Below are 16,166 nucleotides of genomic sequence, written 5' to 3' on the forward strand. Positions count from 1 at the left end.
TATTGCTCCACTAAATCAAAAAGTAATTTACACTCGACTTTGTAAATTATCACGATCTACCTTTTGTAAATATGATAATTTAACAACTCTAGATTTTAAATGTATTGTATTTAAAAGAAGAAAGAAATGTATATATGCGACAGGTTGAGATGCCAATCGGGGCATGAGGCGGGGGGACGCCTGCACACCCGCACGTGTGGGTGTGCGGGGCGTTTTCTCCCCGTCTACTAGATTATAAAATAACCCTTATTATAAAATAATGCGAAAGTGTGTTTGTTTGTTGGTTTGTTGATTTGTCGGTTTTTGGGTTTGTCCTTCAATCACGTCGCAACGGAGCAATGGATAGACGTGATTTTTGCATGGGTATATTCAAAGACCAGGAGAGTGACATAGGCTACTTTTTATCCTGGAAAATTAAAGAGTTCCCACAGGATTTTCAAAAACCTACATCCACGCGGACGAAGTCGCTGGCATCAGCTAGTATACAATATAAAGAGATATAGAAATAAAAGGAAACGGACAAAATATTATGTAAACTGGAGTGACTAAAGTTCCATTTCGGAAGTAAGGCACAGTAGACGACTTTTCTGGAGTAATAAATTATTCTCTATGTAGAATTGAGTGAATCAAAGATCAAATCGCTACGATCGGCATTAAGTAGGAACAGAACGATCGGGATTAACATAGTAAAGGACATAGATGGTCCAATCTCTTCTATTTACCCCTTTGTGTCTATTTAAGCACAAAAATAAAAATAAAGTTTTTTATTCGAATCGGATTTCACAAGTGTTTTCGAATCGTGAAGTGACCACTGGTGCGAAATGTCCTTTCTACCAAGAAGAACGACCAAGAAACTCGGTGGTTACAATGCCGTTGTGAGATAGAAGTAGTGAAACTTATACAATACAACACAATACAATTCTTGAGTCACTCAGCGGGCGATGGTGATAGCTATGTTTGGAGTTTCTCTACGTAATCAAATCAGAAATGAAGAGATCCTACCGTACCGTACTGAGTAACCGACATAGCTCAACGGGTTGCGAAGCTGAAGTGGAAATGGGCAGGGCACATATAGTTCGTAAAACCGATAGGCGTTGGGGTCCCAAGGTGCTGGAATGGCGACCTCGCACCGGAATACACAGTGTTGGAAGATCTCCCACTATAGGTAGACGCCAGACGGACGACATCAGACGAGTCACAGGGAGCCGCTGGATTCAGGCAGCGCAAGACCGTGGTGTGTGGAAGTCCTTACAAGAGATCTATGTCCAACAGTGGACGTCTATCGGTTGATGATGATGATGATGATGATAACAATTCTTTATTTGCATAATGTGTAGGTTCATAAGGTGTTAAATCTCAATGCTGTCTAGATATGCTGCATAAATTTGATTTGTATTGCACTTATTTTTTAGGTTTGGAATACTCTTCCACGATATGTGTTTCCTATAACAGTTACAACCCAGGTATCTTTAAAACAAGAGTGAATAGGCATCTTCTAGGTAAACGCGTCCCATCTTAGGCCAGATCATCGCTTTCCATCAGGTGTGATTGTGATCAAGCGTTTGCCTATAATGAATTCTAAAATAAATCTTACTTTGCAACAGGATTTTTCTCTGATGCGTACTGAAGTCGTTTTTGTAACGTTTCCTGTGCTTGTGTATACCAGTACAGGCGATCTGAAACAAAATGAAACGTTTTACATATTAGTACTAGGACTATGATGTATTTAACGACGCTGTAAATATAGCTGAAGTGGGTACTATCGGCGTTAAGTATCATAAATGCGAAAATGAGTTTGTTTGTTGGTTTGCCCTTTAATCACGTCACAATGGAGCAACGGATGGACGCGAGTTTTTGCATAGGTACCTATAGTTAAAGACCTGGAGAGTGACAATATGGGCTACTTTTTATTGCGGAAAACCAAATTTTGAAAACTGTCGCAAGCTGTAAATTATAATAAGCACTTGTGTAACATATTAAAGTATCCTACGTAGTTGGATAGTTTCTGCTGAGATTGGCCATTAGGGCTGAAATTCAAAGAGGAGAACATTATTATTTTACTAGATGATTCCCGTGAAATTAAATAAAAACAAGAGTGTTAATTATTATTAATTACTACCTGATGCCCGTGACTTCGTCCGCGTGGAATTAGATTTTTAAAAATTCCGTGGGAACTTTTTGATTTTCCGGGATAAAAAGTAGCCTATTTCACTCTCCATGTCTTTATTTATATCCATGAAAAAAATCACGTCAACCCGTTTCACCGTTGCGACGTGATTGAAGGACAGACCAAAAACCCAACAAACAAACACACTTTCGCATTTATAATAACTAATAAGGGTAGGTACTGATTAGTAGTCTATTTTTATCATACTTCAAAAACTGGCATACGCTTAAGAAATTTTCCAAGTCAAGTATTTTGAAAAACTATGTACCTACCAAGTAACTGTGGAAAACTCAATGTATATTGTGGCAGAGCCGAAGCGTAGTAATATGACGCATCTTTTCTATATTGATTTAAAGTAAATTGAACTTTATTTATGCAAGGGAAAGTACACTTTTTCTTATTTGGCATAATGGTTTTTAGTAGAGCCATACCAGCACAATGCACTTTGCCAATGTCATGTGGGACGGAAGGGTAAAAAACACATCCCTTTTAAAGGAGAATGTGTTTTTTAACCTTTCATTCCGTGCGGCGACGCGGTCTAGAAACAAAAAATTCTGTAGATATCTGTATCTACAGTATTTTTAGGGTTCCGTACCTCAAAAGGAAAAACGCGACCCTTATAGGATCACTTTGTTGTATGTCGGTCTGTCGGTACTTCCCGTTGACATGAAATCATCATCATGAAATTTTGCAGGTAGGTGGGTCTTATAGCTGGCTTTAGGGGAAAAATGAAAACCGTGAATTAAGGGTTAGATCACACAAAACAAATTAAATTGTGGTCATGAACTAATAATTAGTATTTTCAATATTCGAGAAAGATAGCTATATCAAGTGGGGTATCATATGAAAGGGCCTTTACTTGTGCATTCTAAAACAGATTTATATTTATTTTTATGCATCATAGTTTTTGAATTATCGTGCATAATGTCGAAGAAATACAACTGTAGTACGGAACCCTCAGTGTGCGAGCCTGACTCGCACTTGGCCGGTTTTTTTTTTTCTAGACCGCGTCCACCTAGGTATTAGTTATAAGAAGCTCTTTGACTAATCATCAAGAACCATTTTATACTTTAGCGTGCGTTGAGCATGGTTTTTTACACTTTTAAAAAACCATGCTCAACGCTCCATTATTACCGCAAATATCATGCAACGGATGCTCCATTGTTAAAGCAGATGCGTTAATAATATAGCACCTAAAGAATCGAGCTATATATTGATATGTCAGTCAGTACGTTTCACCTCTTATAGAATAGAAATTCTTTAGTTTAGTTACTTATAAGAATATCCAACCAAAAAATAAGTACGTGGACTTGTAGAGAAGTAAATTGCGTAATCAAGTTGGATTGGACGGAGTATCAAGTAGGTACGATTATTTAATGAACACGTTTGTATTCATCGGCCATCGTAATCCAATTCGTTATCCAACCGAAATCAAAACACGATGGTTCTTGGAAAGTCTTAATTTATTTATACAACAATCTTGTGATTGCCTATGCGTCTTATTTATATCAAAAACAAGCGTATTTAATCAGTTTTCGGACTACATTCTTGATTAGTTGTAGGTGAAAATACAGTGTTACGAGTAAGTTTATCAATAAGGTGGTAGACTAATTATGTACTTAAAAGCAGTTTGCTACTAGAGTAGAGAGTTGAAACTTGGGACGAGCGACGGTACGATTTTATTACATTAGTAGATAAAATATTATAGCTTCAAAATCCTATCAAATCTTCTATAAGTATCTATCATCATCATCATGATCAACCCATTGCCAGCTTACTACAGAGTACGGGTCTCCTCTCAGACTGAGAAGGGTTTTGGCCATAGTCTACCACGCTGGCCATGTGCGGATTGATAAACTTCACACACCTATGAGAACATTATGGAGAACTCTCAGGCATGCAGGTTTCCTCACGATGTTTTGCTTCACCGGTAAAGCAAGTGATATTTAATTAATTAAAACTCACATAACTCCGAAAAGGTAGAGGTGCATGCCCGGGATCGAACCCCCGACCTCTAATTAGAAGGCGGACGTCCTAACCACTAGGCTATCACAGCTTATCTATACCTATTGATAAAAGAGTTAAAGTATTTTTCTGAATCCCAACGGAATCAGACAGACAGAGTCACGAAAATCAGCTAGTATAAACATAATATAAGAGCGAAACACCACTTCTCACTCGTTGTCCGATCTCGAAATTTCAAGAACTAGAACCAAAAACCAGATAGGTTAGTCTTAAAGTGTAGGCATCTGCATAAGAATGTAAGTATATAGTTATCAAAATCTACGTGTAGGTAAAGGAGGTTGAAAGGTTTTATAGTTTTTGAACTGCGGGGAACCTAGTCCCACGGGTAAACAAAAATTCAACGCGGGTGAAATCGCTAGCAACCGCCAGTAAATAATATACCAGTCCCCTGAACTCTGCCCATAGATTTCAAAATGTTTTTATAGATAGGAAAACATACGGTTCCACAACAACGATTTATCACAGCGATTGTACAAAACAAAACCAAACGTATTTTGTGCTGTGTTAAATTGTTTTGAAGCAAACATGAAACAAATTATTTATTATTCGTAAACCATTATTTACCATAAATTATTATAAATATTTTATTTATGAGTTGTTGATGTGTTACTTATAGGTTGTTTGAACGCGCGTTGTTTTCAAAATTTATTCTGAATTATAATACTTTTGCTCATTACATAAAACAGAAACGATGTCAAAGTTTTCCACGCTATTCTTTGAAAACTTCCCAATATTTAGATAACATTAAAATATCATACGGGAGTTCTTGAGAATTATATTTCGTTTCCAGCGAGAAATGGAAATATTGATATTGTTAGGTACTGAAAACACACTTGCCAAATATCATGTAAATTGGGTGTAACAACTGCGTAGCAAATGTTGAAAATAGGGACATTTGTATTCGATGGACATCCAAACCCCTCCAAACCTAGTTCATTCTAGTTCGTTATTTAACCGGAATCAAACACCGATTTGAATGCGTTTCGGCTTTGACCTTTCCAATCTCACACATAATAATTCACATGAAAATGGCCCCAAAACAGACTGTCCCCAATATATGGCTTCAATAATTCAGCGGTATAAGGTCGGGCTGAGATATGAATGGTAGCTGATTTACACTATTGATATCGTCTTTCTAGATATCGAAAGCAGGAAAAAGGGTATAGAATTTTAACATGCGGCCAAGTGCGAGTCAGGCTCGCGCAACGAGTGTTCCGTACTATAGTCGTATTTTTTCGACATTTTGTACGATAATTAAAAACTATGATGCATAAAACTAAATAAAAATCTGTTTTAAATTGCACAGGTGAAGACCTTTCATATGATACCCCACTTAATATAGTTATCTTACTTCGAAAATTGAAAATACTATTTATTAGTTCATGACCACAATTTGATTTTTTTTTGTGTGATGGAACCACAAATTCACGGTTTTCAGATTTTTCCCCGAACTTCTGCTCTAAGACCTACCTACCTGTCAAATTTCATGATTCTAGGTCAACGGAAAGTACCTACCCTGTAGGTTTACGGACAGACATACAGACAGACAGGCAGACAAAGTGATACTATAAGGGTTCCGTTTTTCCTTTTGAGGTACGAAACCCTAAAAATTTACATATTCTTCTCGAAATCGGTTTATATTTGACGCAGATATGGAGTAGCATCGTCAAAAAATACGGAACCCTAAAAATATGCGTCGAATTCAGAATTCTGAAATCACTTAAAGAATATCTAGCTGGATAGTGTGGAATCTTGATAGAGCCAAACAAATTATAGTATTACTAGAACGTCTACTAAGTACGTCTACTTCTACGTCTTTTAAAAATACTGTGGGTGTGGGAACATCATTTTGCGATTTCTAGATTCGTTTGTAAAATGATGTTTTAAAGTGCTAATTTTTATTAGAGTCAAATAAAACTATCAGGGCTATATAAAGTTCACAGGTTAAGGAGTAATATCTGTTTTTCGAGGATTGTGACTACGGAACCCTACACTGCGCGTGGCCCGCCACGCACTTGGCCGGTTTTATTATTATGTACTCTGATCCTAAAAAGATGAATACTTTCCTCAAGAAATACTCTAAATGAAATAAAAAGTGCATTGATATCATTTGGACTTTGATTAAGACTTTTTTTCACCGTTTAAAGAAAGTATAGCTATATAAAAATTATATATTGCGATGAAATCAAAATCTGAATTCAGTTTACACTCTGACTCCGATTTTATTATTTGATAATAAAATCGGAGTCAGAATGTTTGCAGGTAGTAAATAACCAGTAAAATGAAAAGTAGCGATTTTCAAGTTTCAAACCACAATTAAGAGGAAAACTTTAATATCGTACAGGGTCAAGGGTTTCGTACAGCGTAGTTACTAAAAAGTAAAATATTACAAGCATCTATCTCAAGTAAGCAAGTAAAAACAATACAACAACCCGCAAAAATGCAGACAAAAATAAGTACAGACGGTGAAACGAAAACTTTTGATAATCCTAACCTCGAACCCACAATTCCTTAAGTACTTGCATTGAATCAAAGTGCATCGAAGTGTTTCTCGGAAATCCGCTTGTCGCTTCCACTCGAGTTAAGCCATTTTAGTCTGACAAACAACTTGAATTCCGACTCCTGATGCTTAGTTTATAACAGGTGAACATTCTTTTTAGATTTAACATATTGTGGTAAATTCTGTTGTACCTACCTACTCATACCTACTCAATATGCTTATATTTTTTGGGTTCTGGCAAGTCACCAGCGCAGTAAATACTTACATGACAGCCGTCAATGAGTCCTAAAATTAAGCGTACAGGTCAGCGTCAGCTGTTGCCACAAATGATTTACACGTCTCTATAAAGATTTAACGACTAAAATTTAAGTAAGTGTCTAGACGGCCAAGAACAGACGTTTGAAGATACATATGTAAAAAAGCAACCACGAGTTATGTTCCTTAACGCAAACGATAAGGTTCAATGTAGTACTAACCGTAGATTTCCTTGACTTCAGCGTTCATCGGCGCTGGTGAAAGAACCCCAGTGTTGATCGTGCCCATCATGATCACGATGCAGCACCAAGCACTCATGGTTGACAAGCTTCATCGGTGCTGACGTTCCCTCCGCACCACCAGAAAATGAAATGGATCTTTTCTTGGTGCTTTTGCTGATCACTGCTCGGAGCACCTGAAAAGATATCCATAGGTAAATATATATATTATATAAAAGGAAAAGCTGACTGACTGACTGATCTGATCTATCTATTAAAAATATGCTCCTGAAAAAAGCACATTACACAATTGAAGATTATCTAAATGATAAAAGAGTGTGGATTTGACCTGCAGCTCGTTCCAGCAACGCATAGGACTGCAAATATTTTTTTATACATGGCATAATCTTGTACCTCTATCAAATATTTGAAAAGAGCAACCGCCTAGTTTCTTGCTGGTTCTTCTCGGTAGGAAAGGCATTCCGAACCAGTGGTAGATGCATCCGACTATTCGAAAGTACTTGTAAAAGTTTATTTGAATAAAAAAGATTTTTATTTTTATTTTATTTAATTAACTTAAACTATTAGATGGATCAGGCTGAAATTTAGCATTCAAATAGCTATTATGACAAAGGATTTTTGAAAATTCGCCGGTCGCCAATGCTGTCACGTTGTTACCTTTTTCTTACCTACCCACTAGCTTAAGTGTTATGTACCTACCTTACCAATTTGTCATTATACTAGTTTGTATAGTTTTATTATATTATAATTATATTAGTAAACGCAGTGACTGGTAAAACTGATAGTGGTAATTTGTGGCACTGAATGTAAAAAAATGCCCTTTACATTAATGTTTGATAAATAAATAAAATAAAGAAGAAATTTATATCGTAGTAGCAGAAAAGCTATTTTCAAAAGAAATGCGTGCCAAGTTTATCATCAAATATGGAAAACAGTAAGCAATAAACACTATAATGTAGCCAGCGATTCGGAAAATATACTACTTACAGCTTTCTTCCAAAAAATGTAAAAGTACTCCCAAGCAAATAATATAAAAGTTTACTCTGACAAAGGTGGAGGCAATTTACGTGTGTTTTGTCAACTTTAGGGAATGGGATGGGAGTAAGAATTTTATTATGATAATGGCGTATGGGTATGTGACGCAAAAGAATATAGTAACATAAATATTTGATTAATATTTGAACATCCATTTTAAAATAAGCGATGGCGTAAATTAAGTACTTATAAAATTCGACAAGCCACCAGTAAGCAATTATAATTATTATTTTATTCAAATTATCATTGTTTTTGGACAATTAATTTATATACGCTTTACCACACATTGCAATTTGTTGAAACTGAACCCATCAAAAACATAACATGTACAAAAATCCAAGTATCGCAATGTACGTAGTTCTTCTCCCGCAAAAAGTTTTGATATCCAACGTAAAACAAAGTCAGTTAATTTATTAACCGACTTCAAAAAAAGGAGGAGGTTATCAATTCGACTGTATGTTTTTATTTTGTATGTTTGTTACGCGATTACTCCGTCAATTATGAACCGATTTTGATGATTCTTTTTTTGTTTTGTAGGACATACTTCCGAGGTGGTCTCATTTTAATTTGGTAAAGATCTGATGAATATCTTCGGAGATGTAGAACGGAACTCCTCAATTAATAAGAGTAAATTGCTCGCGATCAGTGTAATAGCTTTGTAAACAGTAGGGTTAAAACCCTAAAAGTAAAAAATAATTTTATTTATTACCCAATATATTATGTATACAAGAGTTATTGTAGTTCTGTAGTAATATTTTTTGGAGTCGGTGCCAATGTGGAGTCGCAAAACACTATGAAGAGTAGATAGACGGTTCGTGCGGCTAATTGGCACCGGCTCCAAAAAATATTACTGTAGAACTACAATAACTCTTGTATACATAATAATTATATTGGGTAATAAATTAAATTATTTTTTACTTTTTAGTGTTGGTGGTTATTGAAGTCGGTTTTTATTTTATTTTTGAAAATTTTTTATTCAGTACCTAGCTGATGAGAGCATATCCATCCTACAAATTTGTCATAAATAATTACCTAATTAGTTAACTAACAACATTATATAGTGACCGTATCAATATAAGATACCTTTATTTCTTTAATAAGTAGAATGACTTGGCGATCATCATACATAAAGTTTGTGTTAAAAATCTCTATGGTTAAAATACACCGTTGATTTATATTTTGACCAATCACCAATCCCTCGATACCTCTCAAGTAATATGAGGAATGATAAGCGCATAATATACCAATATGTGTCTCCATTTCTCGAATAGCTTTGTCCCTTGACGCAATAATATTGGATTGAGATGTTATATAGATGTTATGATTAATAACAAAGCTTGTTTATTATCTGCTCCAACATAATTTCTTGACTTAGGTAGATTTATTTATAGTTCACACCAAATTATGAAATCAGTTATTGTGTTATTTCTGGAACCCTTGTTTAACCTTTCTTATTTACGACATCATACAATACTTTTAAAAAAGTGGTAGTGGTGGTAGTGGTGGTTAAGAGTTAAGACGCAGCGCGGCTATCCTCCTATATTTGGGGGTCCAGTGCTTGGTACTACCAGGTAAGTATACCTCCAACTTTTCGGAGTTATGTGCGTTTTAAACAGTTAATATAATAAGTATATCACTTGCTTTAATAACGGTGAAAGAAAACATCGTGAGGAAACTTGTCTGAGAGGGCTCTATAATGTTCTCAAATGTGTATGAAGCCTGCCAATCAATACTAGGTCAGCGTGGTACACTATGGCCAAACTCCTCTCATTCTAAGAGGAGAGGCGTAAGTGCTCAGATAATGAGCTGGCGATGTGTTGCTGATATTGATGATGGTGAAGAATGATGATGATTGTCATGATCATCAATACAAAAGTATTGTCATACTTTTGTAAATAATTACCTCAATAATATTGTATTTGTTTTTATTTAACGAGTTTTTAAACACAATGAACCAAATAAATCTGTATGGTGTGAGGTCAGGCAATGTCTTGTGTCTATGCATGCCCAATACTACAGAAAAAGCAAGCAATATTAAGTATTCTGTGGCAATATCATCATCACCACAAAATAGCACATGGATTTCCCAAAATACACTCCACGAACGTTTCACTTCCACGCACAAGCATTTTCAGGAGTCACTCGACTCGAAAATTCACGTTGCAAAGAACACATAGACTTATAAATGCTTTTCCTAGGTAATAATATTTAGTGCTCTATTGATATTATCAGGAATGCCCTGTATAGATTTTTTTGGTTTTAGCGGATTGTAGTAAAATATATAAAAAGAAAAGTATTGACTTACCGACTGACTCATTAACGCTTTGTCCAAACTCTTGGACTTGGAAAGCTGAAATTTTGTACAAAGGTTCCTTTTAAAATGTAGACAAGAAATAAATCCAACTTTTTCAAAAATTCTACCTACCTACTGGATAAGGAACAAGGAGAATTTATATTTCCGCCGAGCGATGCCGCGGGTGGACCTAGCTATGCAAAATAAACTTTGTTATTTCTCGTGTATGATGGACTTCCACAAAGTAAACATAAGTTTGTAATGTTTGTTATAAGTTTAAATTAATAATCTTGGTCATATTTACCTGAATTATAATAGATATATACCTGAAACCTGAAGATGATTTTGTAATGCTTCGTATATAGAACCAATCTCCAAGTCAAACGGTAACACACAATCCATTTCACCTCTGTGGTCTGGGATATCTACACCACAAAGCCGGTGAGAGCGTAGAATTACAATTAGCTAGGGTCAAGTCATGCCCACTCTGCATAGAACAGTAAGTAATCAAATAGTGATGTACATTCCATACAACCGTAAAGGAATTTCTTGCTCATTTAACCTTCAGTTTTATACAATATTGTTATAACAAAGTTAGCTTAGCCCGCAAATGTTTTGGCAAGTTGCGCATACATCGAGCGAGAATAAATTAACTAAGCTATCCACGTCATTTTTCCGTATGAAAACTTTCTCATAAGCAATTTATCAAGCACTTTTATATCCTCCTCAACCTACGTGTAACTATCTGTTATTTTCATCTCGAAGAAATAAAATCAGCCAAGTTCGAGTCGAATGAGCGCACTGAGGATTCCGTAGCTTGGAAATTACGTGTAAGTAAGTACCTAATTGGTTTTTTGCTTAAATAGAGTCTTGGACTGTAGTAATAAAATGATGTGATTTTTTGTATAGTGGCCGTAGACCTAGATACTTCCACGCGTTCCTGATTAAAAAGGTCTTGACAGACAGACAGACAGCTAACAAAGTAGTCCAAAGGCTTCCTTTTGCCTTTTGAGGTACGGAACCCTGAAAAACTCCCGTATCTCCCTCAAACAAATATTCAGTAAGTCGAAAAACTTTAATCTATCTGATTCTTTACTTGAGGCTCTATCAGAAGCGATTCCCGTTTGTTTTGTCAACGCACCTGAGGGGAAAACAATGGGGACACGGAATTATGATAATGGACTCGTAATAGGGACACATGGAAAGCCATCGTAAAAATTCGACCAATATTTTAAGATTCAGTGCGACAGGCTTTATAAATTTGTACTTACCAAAAATGTAATTTCTTTTTATTTGTGTTGCTTTTGGTGAAGATTCATTTGACATTAAATCAGTTAACCACGCGCTCAGTTACCAAAATATTTTTCTCACTCCCCGAACACATTGTGTGGGATACGTTTAATATTTCATTGTTGGCGGTTTGTTCTGTTTATTCACAATGCTATTGAAAAAAGAACGCCTAAATTCAATTTGAGAAACATTTTTATTGTTAAAAAGTTATACCTTGTTAGCTATTTCAATCCGGTGTTTGACTACTAGTCAAACCAGTATCTTTTTATCAAATGTCAAAACACGCGCTTAGTATGCGAGCTTCTATGAAATACTGGCATGTGACGTCACAATGATTTGACGTGCTTTTTCAATTTAGTCGATAATTTAAAATGGTTATTACACTTAGAACTAACAAAGTACGTGGAATTTTACGTATTTTGGATGACGCCCTCCTCTTGCAGGGGGTTGCCCTGATACTAAGTGTTTGGCAATGCATGACGTGATTTCAAATACTGTTCTGAAGAAAATATTAAAAAATTAGACTTTACACTAATTTGACGTAAGATTTTTTTACACGTTTATTACCTGTTATCTCCCAAAGCCACCATGATCCAAACAAACGTTCCTCTCAGTATTGGGGACAATACGCAGCGAAACTTTCAGCTTTTATTAAATAACGAAGGTCTGGCACGCGCCGGCTCTTATCCTTACTAATCCTTACTTCCTTACTAATATTATAAATGCGAAAGTGTGTCTGTCTGTCTATCTGTCTGTCTGTCTGTCTGCTAACTTTTCACGGCTCAACCGTTCAACCGATTTAGATGAAATTTGGTACAGAGTTAGCTTATATCCCGGGGATGGACATCTAGGCTTTTACTTTATACTTTTTATCCCGGACAACTAAAGAGTTCCCACGGGATTCAAAAACCTAAATCCACGCGGACGAAGTCGCGGGCATCACCTAGTTAGTCCATAAGAGGACAGTAACAAAGTAAGAAATACTTTGTCTGATTGAACGTTTCATAAAGTTATTTTCTAATTAATTATTAAATACATTTCTAATTATACAATTTTCCAAACAAACCTTAATTAGCAGATAACGCGCAACTTCTAAATGAAATTACTTTCAATAATATTATTTCATTTAGAAATGTTATACTTTTGTCAGTTCTTATTAAACTTTTGTTAATATCAAAGTTATTTTAATCTAAGTCACCGCTCTCCTTCTAATTTCTTCGCTTTGAAATTACAGAGCACGTCCTGAAACTTTTTAGCGAGTCTGTCTGTCTGTCACTCACAATGGTCTTAATATTTGGTTGAAGACTAACTAACACAGGATACTTTTCATTCAGGAAAATCAAATAATTATTATAGGCTTATAGAACGTCGACGAAGTTGCGGGCATCATCATCATCATCATGATCAACCCATCGCCGGCTCACTACAGAGCACGGGTCTCCTCTCAGAGTGAGAAGGGTTTTGCCCATAGTCTACCACGCTGGCCATGTGCGGATCGGTAGACTTCACACATCTTTGAGAACATTATGGAGAACTCTCAAGCATGCAGGTTTCCTCGCGATGTTTTCCTTCACCGTTAAAGCAAGTGATATTTATTTAATTAAAACGCACATAATTCCGAAAGTTAGAGGTGTGTGCCCGGTATCGAACCCCCGACCTCCGATTAGAAGGCGGACGTCGTAACCACTAGGCTATAACAGCTTATTATTAAAAGCGGGCATCACTAGTAATTTAATCAGTTCAAATAATTTTATTACAATTCAGCTGTACCATAGGTACAGGTCTGTAAGACTTTTACACCTCTGGATTGGAATTCAAACTTTGGAGTTCAGACACTTTATTCTAGTAGCGATATTATACTGGATTTCATAGCTAGACTGAAAACAAAACACTGATTGCAATACTCCAGAAGTAATCCAGAGTTGGATAGCTAAACTTGAATGCTAATTGCAACTGAAGTAAGTACAACTAGTTTGATAAAGTTTTCTCGCGGTTTTTTGCAATGCTTTATAGTTGCAAAGCACACAAGAAAGCGTTATTGCATTGATTGTGCTTCAATCTTCGAGTAGGTAGGTAATCAATAATTGTAACACGCAGTACATTATAATATTTATTACTAGATGATACCTACTCGTGTCTTCGTCCACGTGAATTTAGAATTTTTAAAATTCCATCTTTGTGCCAAATTTCGACAAAAGCGATTACACGGATGGTTTGTAAAAACATAACAATAATTCCGTGAAAAAAATCAAAAAGAATATTACATATTACCTTATAACCTTAATGAGGAAAACCTCGAAGCGCAAATACTATTACAAGGCTAAGGTAATTCTTAACAATTTACTCAAAGACTAGGCATAATTTACCAGCGCTTTGTTATTCAAAACAAGGAAATTACATATCTTTTACTCACGAAACAGTAAATTATTTTTCATTTGATTTTCTTTTGATACAGTTAAAGTGATATGGGGTTCATTGAAATACTTGATTGTTTGTTATTTTTTATGGCTTCAGTTGTTTGAACGAAACCTCACAGAAGTTGTTTTTTCTGGACAAAAAGTAGTCTTGGTCACCTCTTGCATGATTCTTTCAAGTCGCGTCAGAATAGATTCTGCATTTTTTAGGTTTTGCGCGATTAAACAGACAAACAATAAAATTACTGGAATACAGCAATGGATAGACTGCCAGACGAACTACTCCTTTTCAAAAACTGTTGTTCAATAAATAAATATGATACAATATCTAGAACTAAGGGTTTTAATAGTTAGGTCCTGCGTAAATAATAGTAATTAAAAAAAGAAAAAGAAATACGACTGTCCTGTCGAAAAACGTAATAAAAAGTATAAAAAACATTAAATCCAGTGTCACTCGGGATGATGTAAGGTAAGGATACTACCAATATCCCCCATATATTCAAATCTATTCAGACATTTATAAGTTATGGTGGAAAGAACTCACATACACGTGAGTCTGAAAACGTTATGCTCTTAAGACTTCTAGGCAGTGCTGTAATTTTTTCAAAAACATTAGTTTTTCCTTTACATGTTTCTTGGCGATAATTCAAAAACTAACGTTTGCCGCTTTTTAGCTAAAGAACTGTAGAATGTGTATCTTCACGGCGAATAGTACGTGACAGGTCGAGATGGCAATCGAAGGTATGAGGCGGGGGAACGCCCCGCACACCCACACGTCACCCGCGCTATCTCGCACTGGGTTAGCGCGGGGACTTTTCGGGTGTGAGGGGCGTCACCACCCTGATTGCCATCTCGACCCGTCGCGTACTTATACATTTATCGCGAGTTCACATTGCTACGCCGTCACGTAACGAGCTCATGATCAAGAGCCCCGGAAGGGTTTGAAACTAGTCGGGCTTTTCCTATAAATTTCATACGTGAGCATTGCCGGCGTTATGTTCACCACATACCTACCTATACCTAGACTATCATAGAGATAGGTAATCATTAAGCCAAGTAGACTATTTATTATGAACATCGCTCGGTGTTAACTCTAATACAAAATGGAATTTAAAATTTTGACACTAGGTTTTTTATGATGTAGGCAAGGAAGAAATATTTTTTGGAAATTTCACTCCTAAGGAGTTGAAATAGGGGATGAAAGTCTGAATGAAAGTCCGTAATTTTCATGAAATTGACATTTGGGCTAACCGTTAATGATGAAGAAATACGAGTTTCAGCATTTTTTTTTAATAATCTACATCATCTGATTATTGAAAATTCCACTCGAGTAAAACGGGGTGGGTCAGCTAGTTTTGTACAAAAAATAATATTGCCTTGTTTGTTCCGTGTGATTTTCTATAGGTACCGTTTATCCGATGGTGTTAAAAATTTGTAACTTTGTTTTGTGAATTTGCGATGAGGTTTCTGACGTAGTACCTACCTAGCTAGGTACCTAGTATCAAAGTACCTACATCATAATATGTGGTCCAAGAGTAGTTCAAACAAAGAGGCATTGCAAGCATGCTGGGCGTTAGCTCGTATAATAAATAAAATTATCCCTACAAGACGAAGTCCCTACAAGAGACCTATGTCCAGCAGTGGACGTCTATCGGTTGATAATGATGATGTTGTACCTACTATTTTATCATACTACATAACATTTGCAGTTAACTTTTAGATGGGGTGATAAGGGGAATGATGTGTTCACTCAGGCCAATAATACGGGAAACACGGGATAGGGGAGAGCTACGTATGTTGTGATTACTAACTAATAAATCTTGGAACTAATAATTCTCCCCAGTGTTGATATCTCAACCATAATTACTTGTTATTTTGTTAGTGGTTATTCTCTAAGTCTGATAGTATTCAATAGATATGTTATTCCATTATGTATGTAACGTAATAC

The 16,166-nt window shown here is 35.9% G+C and overlaps 1 protein-coding gene across 1 annotated transcript in view; it reads right to left on the minus strand.

Annotated features, from left to right (window-relative positions):
- The window catches only part of LOC117986455 (alkaline phosphatase-like), a 91,172-nt gene that overhangs the window by 21,030 nt on the left and 53,976 nt on the right, over positions 1-16,166 (minus strand). Inside the window, exons 2-3 of the mRNA XM_034973287.2 lie at positions 7,169-7,362; positions 1,595-1,676 (exon numbers count right to left, since the gene is read on the minus strand). Of these exons, the coding sequence (XP_034829178.1) occupies positions 1,595-1,676; positions 7,169-7,265 (179 nt within the window). The 5' untranslated portion in view covers positions 7,266-7,362. The remainder of the gene's footprint in view (positions 1-1,594; positions 1,677-7,168; positions 7,363-16,166) is intronic.

Source organism: Maniola hyperantus, chromosome 11 (assembly GCF_902806685.2).
Source record: "Maniola hyperantus chromosome 11, iAphHyp1.2, whole genome shotgun sequence".
Taxonomy (NCBI): Eukaryota; Metazoa; Arthropoda; class Insecta; order Lepidoptera; family Nymphalidae; genus Maniola; species Maniola hyperantus.